The 12969-nt window shown below is 23.2% G+C and overlaps 4 protein-coding genes across 4 annotated transcripts; 2 read left to right on the top strand and 2 right to left on the bottom strand.

Moving 5' to 3' along the window:
- Positions 1-3703: 3703 nt before the first annotated feature.
- SRAE_1000244000 (Potassium channel subfamily T member 1) lies at positions 3704-8481 on the top strand (the record flags this gene model as incomplete). Its single annotated transcript, XM_024649516.1, has 4 exons — positions 3704-4101; positions 5014-5214; positions 5430-5538; positions 5578-8481. 4 exons carry the CDS (start codon positions 3704-3706, stop codon positions 8479-8481), a joined length of 3612 nt encoding a protein of 1203 aa, XP_024503386.1.
- Positions 8482-8566: 85 nt separating this feature from the next.
- On the bottom strand, positions 8567-8995 carry SRAE_1000243900 (28S ribosomal protein S18c, mitochondrial; the record flags this gene model as incomplete). Its single annotated transcript, XM_024649515.1, has 1 exon — positions 8567-8995. One exon carries the CDS (start codon positions 8993-8995, stop codon positions 8567-8569), a length of 429 nt encoding a protein of 142 aa, XP_024503385.1.
- Positions 8996-9145: 150 nt separating this feature from the next.
- SRAE_1000243800 (Ribosomal protein/NADH dehydrogenase domain and Thioredoxin-like fold domain-containing protein) lies at positions 9146-9746 on the top strand (the record flags this gene model as incomplete). The annotated part of the gene is made up of 3 exons (XM_024649514.1): positions 9146-9300; positions 9350-9525; positions 9571-9746. The coding sequence occupies 3 exons, from the start codon at positions 9146-9148 to the stop codon at positions 9744-9746; spliced, it is 507 nt and encodes a 168-aa protein (XP_024503384.1).
- A 199-nt stretch (positions 9747-9945) lies between these two features.
- On the bottom strand, positions 9946-12516 carry SRAE_1000243700 (Dbl homology (DH) domain and Pleckstrin homology-like domain-containing protein; the record flags this gene model as incomplete). Its single annotated transcript, XM_024649513.1, has 1 exon — positions 9946-12516. The coding sequence occupies one exon, from the start codon at positions 12514-12516 to the stop codon at positions 9946-9948; it is 2571 nt and encodes an 856-aa protein (XP_024503383.1).
- Between the last annotated feature and the right edge of the window lie 453 nt (positions 12517-12969).

Raw genomic sequence — 12969 nt, 5'->3', positions numbered from 1 at the left:
CGTAAATAGCCAAAAGCTAAATGCTAAAATAATCAAGTTAGTAAGAAATATAAGAAAAAGATAAAATATTAAGATGATATATGTTAATAGTTGAGTTACCGATCTTATGATAATAATTTATTTTATTGTGATTAGAATATAACATATAATTATTTGAAAGAATATTGATAAATTTAAATAACTTTTAAAATGTTAAAAGATAAAATGATATGTTAAACTACTTCTTTTACAATACATTTAATTTTTAAACACAACATTTAATTTTGAGTGAAATTTTCAAAATTTTACTAAAACATAGTTATAGCTTATAATTTTAACTATACTTTTTCTTTTTCTCAAAATCCCTACATTTTCCGGTCCATTTTGGTGTTATTTCCTATTCATGAAAGAATATTTTAAATTACAATAAAATTTTGTTAATATAATGTACTTATAATATGTTAAAAAAGAAGCACATAAATAAAATGATAAATTATAAAGTATAACCATATTATAATAGATAAAAAAAAAGGAATATAAAAATAGCTGTTAAAGTATATAAATATATATTTATAATATTGTAAAGAAATATAAGACTATTTTAAGAGAAAAAAAAATAATATAAAATAATGGGCGATTAAATTAATAATCTGTTAGCAAAACATCTATTAACTAATACTTATTAAATGTAAAAATGTGTTCCATTAAAAGACAATATTACCAGTCGATAGTTAATCTTACCAAGCTGGCACCCTTTTAAAGAAGAAAATTGGGAGGTTTCATTCAATAACATCTTTTCTACTTAACTACTTAACGGCTTATGTTTTTCCCTAAAACTAAATTGTTGCTAAAATGTTTCAATAAAATTATTACAACTCTTTTAAATTTATCTTAAATTTAATTATTCTTAACATTTTTAAGGTAACTAAAAATTGATGGATTTATTATAATAATATATATTTAACAATATTATATATGAAAAAAAAAAATAATAAAAAAAATAAAAATAATTTCACGGTATATTTTTAGTATATCTTAAATATAAAATAAATTAAAAATTTTTAAAAATATTAATAAGTATTAAAATACTTTTCACAAACTATATCAATATTATCCATAATAAACAAGGTCATTTTCTACTTAATTAATACTATATTTATTCAAGTTGATGTAAGTCACGCGAAATAGAAATAATGCTAAAATAAAAGTTTTTTTTTTTCCCAATATTATATATAAATATATATATATATATATATTTACACAAACTATTTCACCAAAAGTTCATAAAAAAAAATACATAGATATATCTAAATTATTTTTTCAATATAAATAACACAATATTTGTTGAAATATTCACTTAGTATTAACTAATTTATAAAACAAGCTATCGCCCTCGATTAAATTATCTCCTCCGTCTCAATTATTCTTTTGAAATAAGAAGTTTAATGTTCTTAGTATTATATTTTAAAATATTCAATTGGGAATCATAAATAATTAAATTGAAGGTTGCAATCAAAATAAGAATGTATTTATATTTCATTTGTTATAATATTTTTAATGAGATACTTAAAAAAAAATGACAAAAATATTGCTAGTTAGAAAAAATTTTTATTACAAATTAAATGACACAGAAATTTCATTTTGATATTAATAAAATTAATTTACAACTAACTAGAAATTTTTTTTTTTTGACTTCTAAAAAATAACATAGACAGTAATTTTAATTTATGTATTCTGTAATAAGAAATTTAAAATTAATAATTATTATGCAACATACAACAAAATCAATGAAATTTGTTTTTATCAAAATAAATTATTAATAAGTATAGAAACAAAACATTTTTTTTTAGTAGAAGTAAACAAGAATATTTTAAAAAGACAAAAAAATCTATGATAAAAAGTTAATTTTTAGATAATATTAATAATGGAATAGATATTTTATGAAATTTCAATAATATAAAAATAAAATCATTTACCACTTTAATATTTCAAACAAAATTCTTATCATATCTTATTATATATTATAAATGATAACTATTTAATGGGTGATGGCATAAAGTTATGATAAAAATATTTAGTATGATATAAATATTTCAAATTTAATAAGTTAAAGAAATAAATAATAATATTATCAGGAAATATCAAAATATTATTAATGATCATTCAATTTTATTAAAAATTATGTAATATCATAAAAAGATTATTGTTATTTTTAATCCTTAAACATTTATTATTCCTTCATGTGATAATAGATATGTTGAAGTAAAATAATAAATATATCTATAAAAATAACATACTTATTTTATAAAAAAGAAATAGAATAAAGATTATGATGTATATGGATAATGAGAGATTTGAGGTTCATTATAATTACTCAAGAGATAACTTAAATGTTGTACATTTATTTTATGTCTATTTTATTATTAACTTTCTGTCATGAAATATGTCTTTTAAAATATAATAAAATAGAAGTTAAAATGACAGTATTGTGAAATTTATAAGATTAATTAAATAAAATTTAGAGAAATAAAAGAAATTCTAAAGAATATAATTTATCTTTTATTAAAATTCTTTAACCAAATTTTGACATTTTTATAATTTTATTAAAAAATATAAAATTAAAAAAATAAATTATAAGATTTTTTAACTAGTAATTTTTATTTATCTTTATTGTAAAGATATTTATCATAATAATAATATATTAGATAATATTAAAAATAATAAAATATAAATTACTTATTAAAGGATGCTTTTATATTTTAAAACGGATGAATAAATATACAGATATAAAAATTTATAATACTAATTTTCACTTTTTAAAAATAATAATATTATCTTCATCTTTTTTGTTATAAATTTTTTTTTTATTAACATGGATGATAATATACCTTGTTTATCTAAATTTGATACAATAAATGATAACATAAAAAAAGGAAAACTTCAAAGAATAAATCAATTTAAAACTGAAACATCTCTTGAAACAATATTACAAGACGATAAAATAAATAGTTTGTAAGTTTATCAGATTCCCATTATATTATGAAACAGATAAAAATTTTTCTTAACTGTTCTACCATTAACCAATGCCAAAAATTGTTTTTGACATAAGTAACATATAGAGTAAAAAGATATATTTTACATTTACTTTTGAGAAAAGTTATAGAATAACTAACATTCTAGAAAAATATTATCTAAAGTTTTCTAAATGACATAATTTCTTTAGTATAAACCTAATTCTCATGACTAAAATAACATTACTATCAAGCTAAATATATTTAAGGCTAAACATATTTTTTTAAAGTATAAATCATTTATTTACTTGAAGGAAAAAAAAAAGCCTTTATCATAACAAAAATTGGAAAATATTTTAAGAACAATTTTTGAACTACATTTTATATTTGCTATTTTAAATTATACATCTATCCATATACATTTTTAGATTGGCGTATATTCTTTGATAAAAAAAAAATTTAATTTTAAGTAAATAATTTTTTGTCTCCGTATTTGTATCAATTTCCTTTCTTTTAAATTTCTTAAGATTATAAATAGTTTTGGTTTAGTTTTGGTTATTTTATGATATTTATGAAAAAAAAATTTTTTTTTAAACTTGTTTACTAAATTTAATATAACCAATAAAAAATATTAATCAAAAAAAAAATTTTTACTAAAATATATATTTGCCATTTTTCTATTCATATTTTTTTTTATTATATACTATATAACAATGGCAAAGTATATTCCATTAGTTAAAACTGAATGTGAATTGTATATTGATGAGGAGAGTACTTTAATTAAACTTTCCCCTAATGATATTAAAAATGATAATAATAATATTTGTAATATCTCCCCAACAAACTCTTTAAATGTTAATAATTTGAATATTAATGAAGATATTCCATCAAAATATCCTGATAATATTATACAAAATTGTATTAAAAAATGGTCCATCTCAACAAAACCACCTGATGTCTCATTTTTAGTTAATATTATCCCTCAAAATGTTATTGAAGAGAATACAAAAAAGATATCTACTGATACTTTCAAAAGTATATCCAATAGTTCTTTTAAAAGAAAACCCACCATAACAGATTGTGTAGAAAATAAATATTTAATTGATATAACGTAAGTAACATAATATTTTTTTTAATGGTTATATTTTAAAATAGTTTAAGCATTGTTAAAAATTATTATTCATATTTTTTTTTCCATAAAATTATAAACTTCAATCATTCTTAAAAATAATTCAATTTTATTTTTTTTTACAACACAAATAATAAAAGCTTTTATAAAAGTTTTTGATAGTTTTTTTTTTTAATATACATTAAAGAGCAAATAAACAATTTAATCACAAAAAAAAATATATATATTTTAATTTGTTTTATTATTTTCACCATTAAGAAAAATATATATAAATATATATTAAGAAGTGTTATTTTACAATGAGAAAAATTTACAATATTTAATATTTTATTTCTCTTGTTTTATTCATATTACAAAGTTTTTATTTTAATCTTCTTAAATAAGTATTTCTTATAATTTATTCTTATTGTAAAATACAAATTTACTTATATTTATTTAAAATATAAATAATTTTTTAATGGAAAAAAATACTGAAAACGTAGTAAAATGTCAAGATATTGTAGACAATTACAATTGTTTAACGGTAGATGTTAAAAAGAATAGTATAAGTAGTTTTGATAGCAATCATCATGAATTATCAAAATCGAGAGAGATTTTAAAAGAAAGGTAATTGTACAAATAAAAATGTTTCTTTAAAATGTTTATTTCATTAAAAAAAAAACTTTTTTTTGTTGTTTTCTTTTAAAGAATTAGATTTTCCTAGTAATGGAAACTGATAAATTAATGTCTGAAGATTTACCTAAGTCAAGTAGTCTAGAACCAATTAAATGTACTAATTATTCAATTCCTCCACTAAATACAAATATATCAAGATCTACTCAAGAATTAAGAGAAAGGTCTAAAATATTATTATAAACTTTTTTTCTAATTATTAATATTTATTTTTTTTTTTAGAGCTCGCCTTCAATATGGTGAAGAAAAAGGATTTAAATCTAGATTACAGGAATATTTTTTAGTAAATTATAAATCATCATTACGTATAAGAACATTTAATTTTTTGATAAAAGTTTTATCATGTATATTATATTGTGTTCGTGTTTTAAATGATGAAGGAAATTTATATGATAAAAAAAATAACTATAATTTTTCTGAATAGTAAGTTTAGTTAAACTAAAAAAGAAAACAAATTTTTTTTATAAGATTAGAATAAAAAACGATTCCTCAGTTGGTGGTACAACTCTTCAATTATACTCAGAGATCTTGGTGAATGTATGTGTCATCAGGGGAATCAAACTCGCAATGAGCAGAGTAGTAGAATTACAAAGATATATTTTACTTTGAAACCACCTATTTTAATAATTTATTTTTAGTCATGATTTATTTTGGGTTGATAGAAGTCATACATTATGGATATTACAAACAATTGTGGCATTTTTTTCAATTATTAATACAATTATTTATTTTATAATAACATATAAAGTATGTTAAAATATTTAATATATTTATAAAACTTTATAGGGAAGTATAATAAGACTATTATTAAATATTCATTTTCTTTTGGAATTAGTAACAAGTTTTCCTTTGGTTGTTTCTGTTTTTTTAAAAACTGGAAGAGAAATTTATGTACCAATATTTTTAAATTGTTGGTTAGCCAATGGAATTCTTAATGCTATTTTAAATGATATTAATCGTGTTTCAAATGTAAAACATTCTGCTGTATCACGACAATATATCATTTTACTTTCAACATTAATATGCCTTGTTTTTACTGGAACATGTGCCATTGAACATCTTCAACGTGCTGGTAAAAATAAGCTTGATTTATTTACAAGTTTTTATTTTATTATTGTAACTTTTTCAACTGTTGGTTATGGTGATGTAATTGTAGATACAAAAATTACAAGATTAATTGTTGTATCATTAATTGTTGCTGCTATTATTATTATTCCATCAAAAGTTGAAACATTAGCACAAACATATTTAGAACATAAAAGAACTGGTGTTGATTGTACACAAGGATTTACTCAAGGTGATAAACATGTTGTTGTTACAATAACACATTTTGAGGCAGATTTTTTACAAAATTTTTTAACAGAATTTTATGCTCATCGTGAACATCAAGGATTTATTGTAGTATTATTATCACCAGCAGAATTAGATGATAAAACAAAACTTTTACTTAAAATTCCTTTATGGTCACAACATGTTGTCTATATACGTGGATCAGCATTAAAAGATGAAGATTTAGAAAGGGCAAAATTATCTACAGCTGTAGCATGTTTTATATTATCAGCACGTCATATAAATAATAAAGTAATCACTGATGAACATACAATTTTAAGATCATGGGCTGTAAAAGATTTTGCCCAACACGTCCCACAATATGTACATATATTTAGACCAGAAACAAAATTACATATTGAATATGCTGAAGTTATTATATGTGAAGATGAATTTAAATATTCACTTCTTGGTAATAATGCTATAGTTCCTGGTTTATCTACATTTATTACACTTCTTTTTCATACATCACGTGGTGAGGAAGGCCAAAAGTCACAAGAACCATGGCATAAAATATTTGGTTTTCATTCTGGTAATGAAATTTATGATATAAGAGTTGGAGATTCAAGATTTTTTGGTGATTATATTGGAAAAAGTTTTGTTTATGCATCTTTTTATGCTCATAAAAGTTTTGGTGTATGTTTAATTGCTGTAGAAAGTTCTGATGGAGAAATAAAATTAAATCCTGGAAATAGACATATTTTAGAAGTTGATGATAGAGTATTTTATATTGCATTAACTAATGAAGAATCATTAAGTAACTTTAAAAAAGATATTAATAAACAAAGAAGAAATATGAACAAAACACTATCTATAGCACAACCAAAAAAGATTATAGATTATGATGAAATTGAAAAACAAACACAAATTAATCAACAAAAAATAAAATTAAAAAAAACATTACTTCAAAAAGCTAAAGCTATAACTACATTTAAATTAGAGTCACCACAAACTGTAAGAAATAGTTCAAGTACTGAAATACCAAATATTGATAAAGTTACAGGATATGATGAACCATCTAGTGATGAGGAAGAAGATTTCTTAAAAGATGATGATGATTATCTTCGTAATGAAATTATTAAAACTTATCCACCTGTAACTGTATATATAGGAACAGCTCCAGTAGTATGTCATATGTTAAAAAAACAAAGACCAATATGTTGTCTACAAATTGCTGAACCATGTGAACATTGTAATTTTAAAACAGCAATTGAATATAATTTTCCATCAAAAGCAATAATAGTTGCAGTTGATAAAACATCATCTGGATTATATAATTTAATAATTCCATTACGAGCATATTATAGACCAGTTGAAGAGTTACATCCAATAATATTATTATTAGAATTAAAAGATACACAAACACCAAATCCAGCATTTTTAGATGCTATTTCATGGTTTCCAATGATTTATTGGATGCATGGTAAAATTTCAAATCTTGAAAATTTACTTAAAGCTGGTGTTTGTAATGCAAATAGTATTATTGTTATTAAAGAAGGATATACTAATGTTGAGGAACATCTAGCTGATTGTTCAACTATTATAACAGTTCAAAAAATTCATAGAATGTTTCCATCATTACGTGTTATTACAGAATTAACACATGCATCTAATATGAGATTTATGCAATTTGATGCATATAATTTTTATGCTCTACAACAATCAAAAATTGAAAAAAGAGAAAAAAAACGTGGTTCACAGATGCCATTTATGTTTAGACTTCCATTTGCACAAGGAAATGTTTTTAGTGCAAATATGCTTGATCGTTTACTTTATCAAGCATTAGTTAAAAAATATCTTATAAAATTTACAAGACTTTTACTTGGTATTGAACAAACAACAGGTAGTGGATATTTAACATCATTTATAATAACTCATGAAGATTTATGGATAAAAAATTATGGAAGATTATTTCAAAAATTATGTTCATCATGTTCAGATATTCCAATAGGAATATATAGAACAAAAAAGATGGATTTAAAAGCAATAAATATTCAGTTAGAAAAAAATAAATATGATGAATTTTGTAGTAAAAATGATACAAATCAAAATAATTTTTATAGAGAAAATTTATCTCGTGTTGTGGCAGAGGGAATGAAACATCTTGGAATTACCTGTGATGAATATGAATTTGGACATGAAGAAAAAGATAAATTAAGTTATGTAATTATTAATCCATCACATGATATGGAAATTGAAGAAGGTGATATAATTTATATAATTCGTGCCCCAGTAAAAGAATCAGCCCCATCCAAAATAATAAATCCAAAAAGAGGTTTGATAAAAAGGCCAACACAATTAAGTAAAGAAATAAATGTTTTATCAAACTATGCTTCTCAATATAATGAAGAAAAAAAATAAAATAAATAAAATTTTAAATAATTTTTTGATTAACAATAAATTTATTATATTGTAAAAACTAAAGTAAAAATTATTTTTAAAAATTTTAAGCATATGAGTGACTTCTTATTGGTTTGAATGCATTAAAAAGTTTTGGATCTTTAAGGTATCTTGGATCTTTGACAAAAATAGGCATATAACCAGCTCTTCTACTAATTGTTATCATTTCAATAAGTCTTTTATGTTGATGATCACATAATCCTGTAACATGTTTATCATAAACACGCCCAGAAAAACTTGATACAAATTGTTGGAGAAGTCTAGCATTTTTGTAATCTAATTCAATATTATGTTCACACAATATACACTTTTTTTTTTCTTTAGCATATGGGTTTTTATCTAGAATGATACAATCATCATCTGCCTCTAAAGTTTTTTGAAGTTCTGGTAAATCAGATTGGGAAAAAATTCTTGGAGTAGTTGAAATAAATGATTTTGAGTAAATTCTAAGTGCATTTAGAGAACGAAATAACATTTTAAAGTAAAAACTGTAAATAAAAATATTTTACTTTAAAAAGTAATTTTATTCCAATAAATTTTCTTACACAGATTAATTTTAGTTAGTGTTGAATCTTATGTATATTAAATATATCTTTAGGTAATTTTCATCTATATATTCAGGAACATGGCAAATAGATATATGTTACCTTCTAATGCTCATACAGTATCAAAAATTTTTTTTGTTCCATATTTTAAAACATTAAAAGTTGGTTGGCAATATAATACATTAATGTGTAAAGGAGTAGAAAAGTTTGTAGAAGAATTTTTACCAATAATTAGGTTTGAAAATTTATATTGTTTAATTTTTTTAATAATAAATAAATTTTAGAAAAAATAATCCTCATGTTAAATTTGTCCTTCATCGCCATCATACACCAGCAGATCCTTTTATTGTAGGTGAGTATGAATGGAATCGTCATCGAGCAAAACGTGTTGGATGGCGTACAGAACTTCAGATACTTTCAATGGTTGAAGAATTTGCTGTGGGAGGAGATTATCGTTCAGGTAAGAAAAAAAAAATCTTTTTTCATATTTTTAAATTTTTTTTAGGTAAAAGGCGTGGAGTTAAAACGATACTTCCTAGAGGTCAAGAATTATGGAATACAGAAACAATGGGACATGATGTCTTCAAAGTTGCTAGCAAATACAAGTATGATGAAAATGTCGATGAAAAACTGCCTAAATCTGTGGATCACCCACATTTTATCTATAAAAAATTCCATTAAAATTATAATAAAGTTTTTGTTGACATAGGTAAAATAAATTTAAAAAAGCATAGTAACTTTATTATATATAAAAACTCTCTTACAAAATTAACATAACGGTTAATAATAACATAATACTTATATACAAGCACGTTAGATATTTAAAAAATCTTCTTTTGATTAAACAATAATGTCGATGATAAATATTTGGAAAAAAAAACTATTTTTTGCCATTAACTTTAAATGGGTTTTCTTTGCTTTTAAAGGATGATCTGGCAGATAGGCTAATGGAAGGTTTATTGTCATTGTGAAAAGAAAAGAATGATTTAGATCTTGAAACTGATTTAGAAAATAATGAATCTGCCTTTGGAGACCCTTCCTTGTTAACTGGTTTTGGCCATTGAAATATTGCATTTTCTTCTTTTCCAGAATCAACAGTTTGACTTATTTTGGTAGCATAACATCCAGCACCAGGTAAGTTATAGAAGTCACTACTATCAGGTGTGTCAGGTAACTCTTTTCCAGAAGAAACAATACATCCAGAAAGATTTGTCAGATCATTATCAATTCGAATGAAATGATTTTTCTTAAGTTCTTTTTCTCGTACCTCAAGTTTTTTCTGCAATTGTTCATCCTTATCACAATAACATTTTCCCATAATGTTAAATTTTTCACCATTGATACTTTCTTTTTCACCCTTTATTGACTTATTACAAGCATCTTCAGATTTTTCAGAAGATAAAAAGATGTCAAAGTTTTTGCATTCTTTCATTAATTCAATTTGTGTGGTTAGTGAAGCCATATTTGATCGGAGTCGTATTACCTCAGCTCTCAGTGAAGCATTTTCACTTAATAATTTTTCAGTTGCTCTTCGTGATACATCACCCCTGATGGCGGCAAATGATGAGAAATCACATTTTGGCTCAACTTTTATAAGGTCATTTTCAAGAGCATTGAAAACAATTGTATGACGACGATTATTTAATAAAAATTCTTTTGTTGTTGGTTTATTTTCGTCACCATTGTAAGTTGAAACACGTTTAACAGTTTTTCCTTTCAAACTATCACTAAAATCATCTTTCATTGAAAAAATATTATTCCAACTATCAAAAAGTAGCTTACAATCTTCAAGTTCTAATTGTTTAATACATTCAAGATAATCAGCGTTATCATATATTTTGATTCTATTCAAATCATTAAACATACTAATAATTGCATCAATAGTCTTTTTAGAAATTTGTTTATTTGTTGCAAATGGCATTTGACCAATGTGATTTTTCAGCTCTTTGTACCATACCGTACGATCTTGAATATATTTAAGCATCATCAAATCATCAGCCTTCTTATCATCAAATAATGTTTCCATTCTTGACCACCATAAATTATATCTCTTAAAAGTTTCAGCATCCAAACCAAATGTATCTTCAAAATTTGCATAACAAGTACCTTTGTTAGCTGCGCTACATCTTCTATACGTTAATATGCCACGATTTCCACCATCCATTTTTTCTGTATTCTCCAATTTTCTTCTAGCTTCTGAGAAAACTTTTTCCAAAGTAAGCATATTATTTTTTGAATCAAATTCTATTGTCAACATATCCATGTGCATCTGGCAATTGTAGATTAAAGCGAATGCATCACGTCTTTCAATGGATCTAAGAGATGTTTTTTTGATACAGTATACTGCTTGGTGATCATCCAAATTAAAAAAATACATACCATTGTGTTTCATAACAAATAAGACAATTATGTCATCAAACAAAATAACCAATAATTTTATTGAATTATGTGAACCACGAGGCTTAAAGTACGCCTGTGTTATACAGTTAACTTTTCTCGGATCATTGGGATCTTGATAAATTAAATCTTGAAGAGTAAATGGTTGTCCATCAAAAATACCAACATCATTTCTATCAATTTTTTGTCTTATTGATTCCCAGTCCCTGTTGAGTTCACACTTTTTCAAATTTTCATCAATTGTTGAGGTAAACTTTCTCATTGCAACAGCCGATGCAGAGGCTCTCTCCAGTAGTTTACTATTTTTTTCAAGTTTAATAATACGTTCCAATAACAAAGGATATTTAGTGCATCTCTGAGCTAGTAAATCTAAACAGCTTTTGTAATCTCTTCCCTTGAAATGAGGATCACTATTTAATCTAGCACAATATGCGCTGAATCTGGCATTCTTTTTAATTGTTACATCATATAAGCGTTTCATTTCTTCCAAACTTGAACATAACTCTGTATAGCTAACTAAAACTTTAAACATATCTTTTTGATCAGAAAAACGTTCAAGTATGATGTCACTAATTTCCTTAATACAAATATTTTCTTCCATTCTTTGTTTCAATGAGGATAAAAAATTTAAGTGAAAATCTAGTAAAGTATTCATCGTTATTTGTGTAACTAAATTAACATCTCCATCATTCATAAATATTTTTTGTTCTTTTAGATTAACATGATAACATTGGATCAATAATATTAGAACCTCACAGTGATTCTTTTCAGTACCAATAAATTCCCTAATTGCACTTTGTTTTTCAATTTCTTCTGATGAAAAATTTTTAAAAATTTCGTGATTTCTCCATTTATTATCCACTGGATTCCAATAATAAAAATGTTTCCATTTTGCCATTTTTAGGAGTTCAGTATTATGATGCCTGTTAAACGAATCTGTACGATGACTATGTGGTTCTTCAATGATTTTTGGAAAGTTTGGATTTTGAGATGAATATGTAGGAGAGGTAGAAGAAATACCAGTAGATGGTACATAAGATCCAGCAACTGGCATTGTAACTTAATAAACAATATACTAATAAATTTCTTATTATAAAAAAAAAAAACAACTTACATTTACAATACAAAAAAAAATAAAATTATTTATCCTACAAAATTAAGATTGGTTAAAAAATAATTGGTAAAGTATTACTAAATATATCATGTCAATGCTTAATGGTTTTTGCAAATTCATAGTATTACAATACAATTTTCAACAATGTTCCTTGATCTTTTGATACTATGACATAACCAATACGATGACTATTTTGCTAATTTTTTTTACCTAACCACAGGTAATAGAAAAAAAAAAGAACATTGGTCATTTATTTTTTTATGTGTGAATTTATTTCTACAAAATTTTGAAAAATTTTTTTTTATTTTTTATATTAGTTGTTATTTTAAAAAATTAAATTTTTTGTTTTGTTAAAAATTATTTTGATTTTTGTTGTTGGGGATTATTCATTGA

This window comes from Strongyloides ratti (genome assembly GCF_001040885.1).
Source record: "Strongyloides ratti genome assembly S_ratti_ED321, chromosome : 1".
Classification (NCBI taxonomy): Eukaryota; Metazoa; Nematoda; class Chromadorea; order Rhabditida; family Strongyloididae; genus Strongyloides; species Strongyloides ratti.
This window is presented reverse-complemented; position numbering and strand designations above follow the sequence as displayed.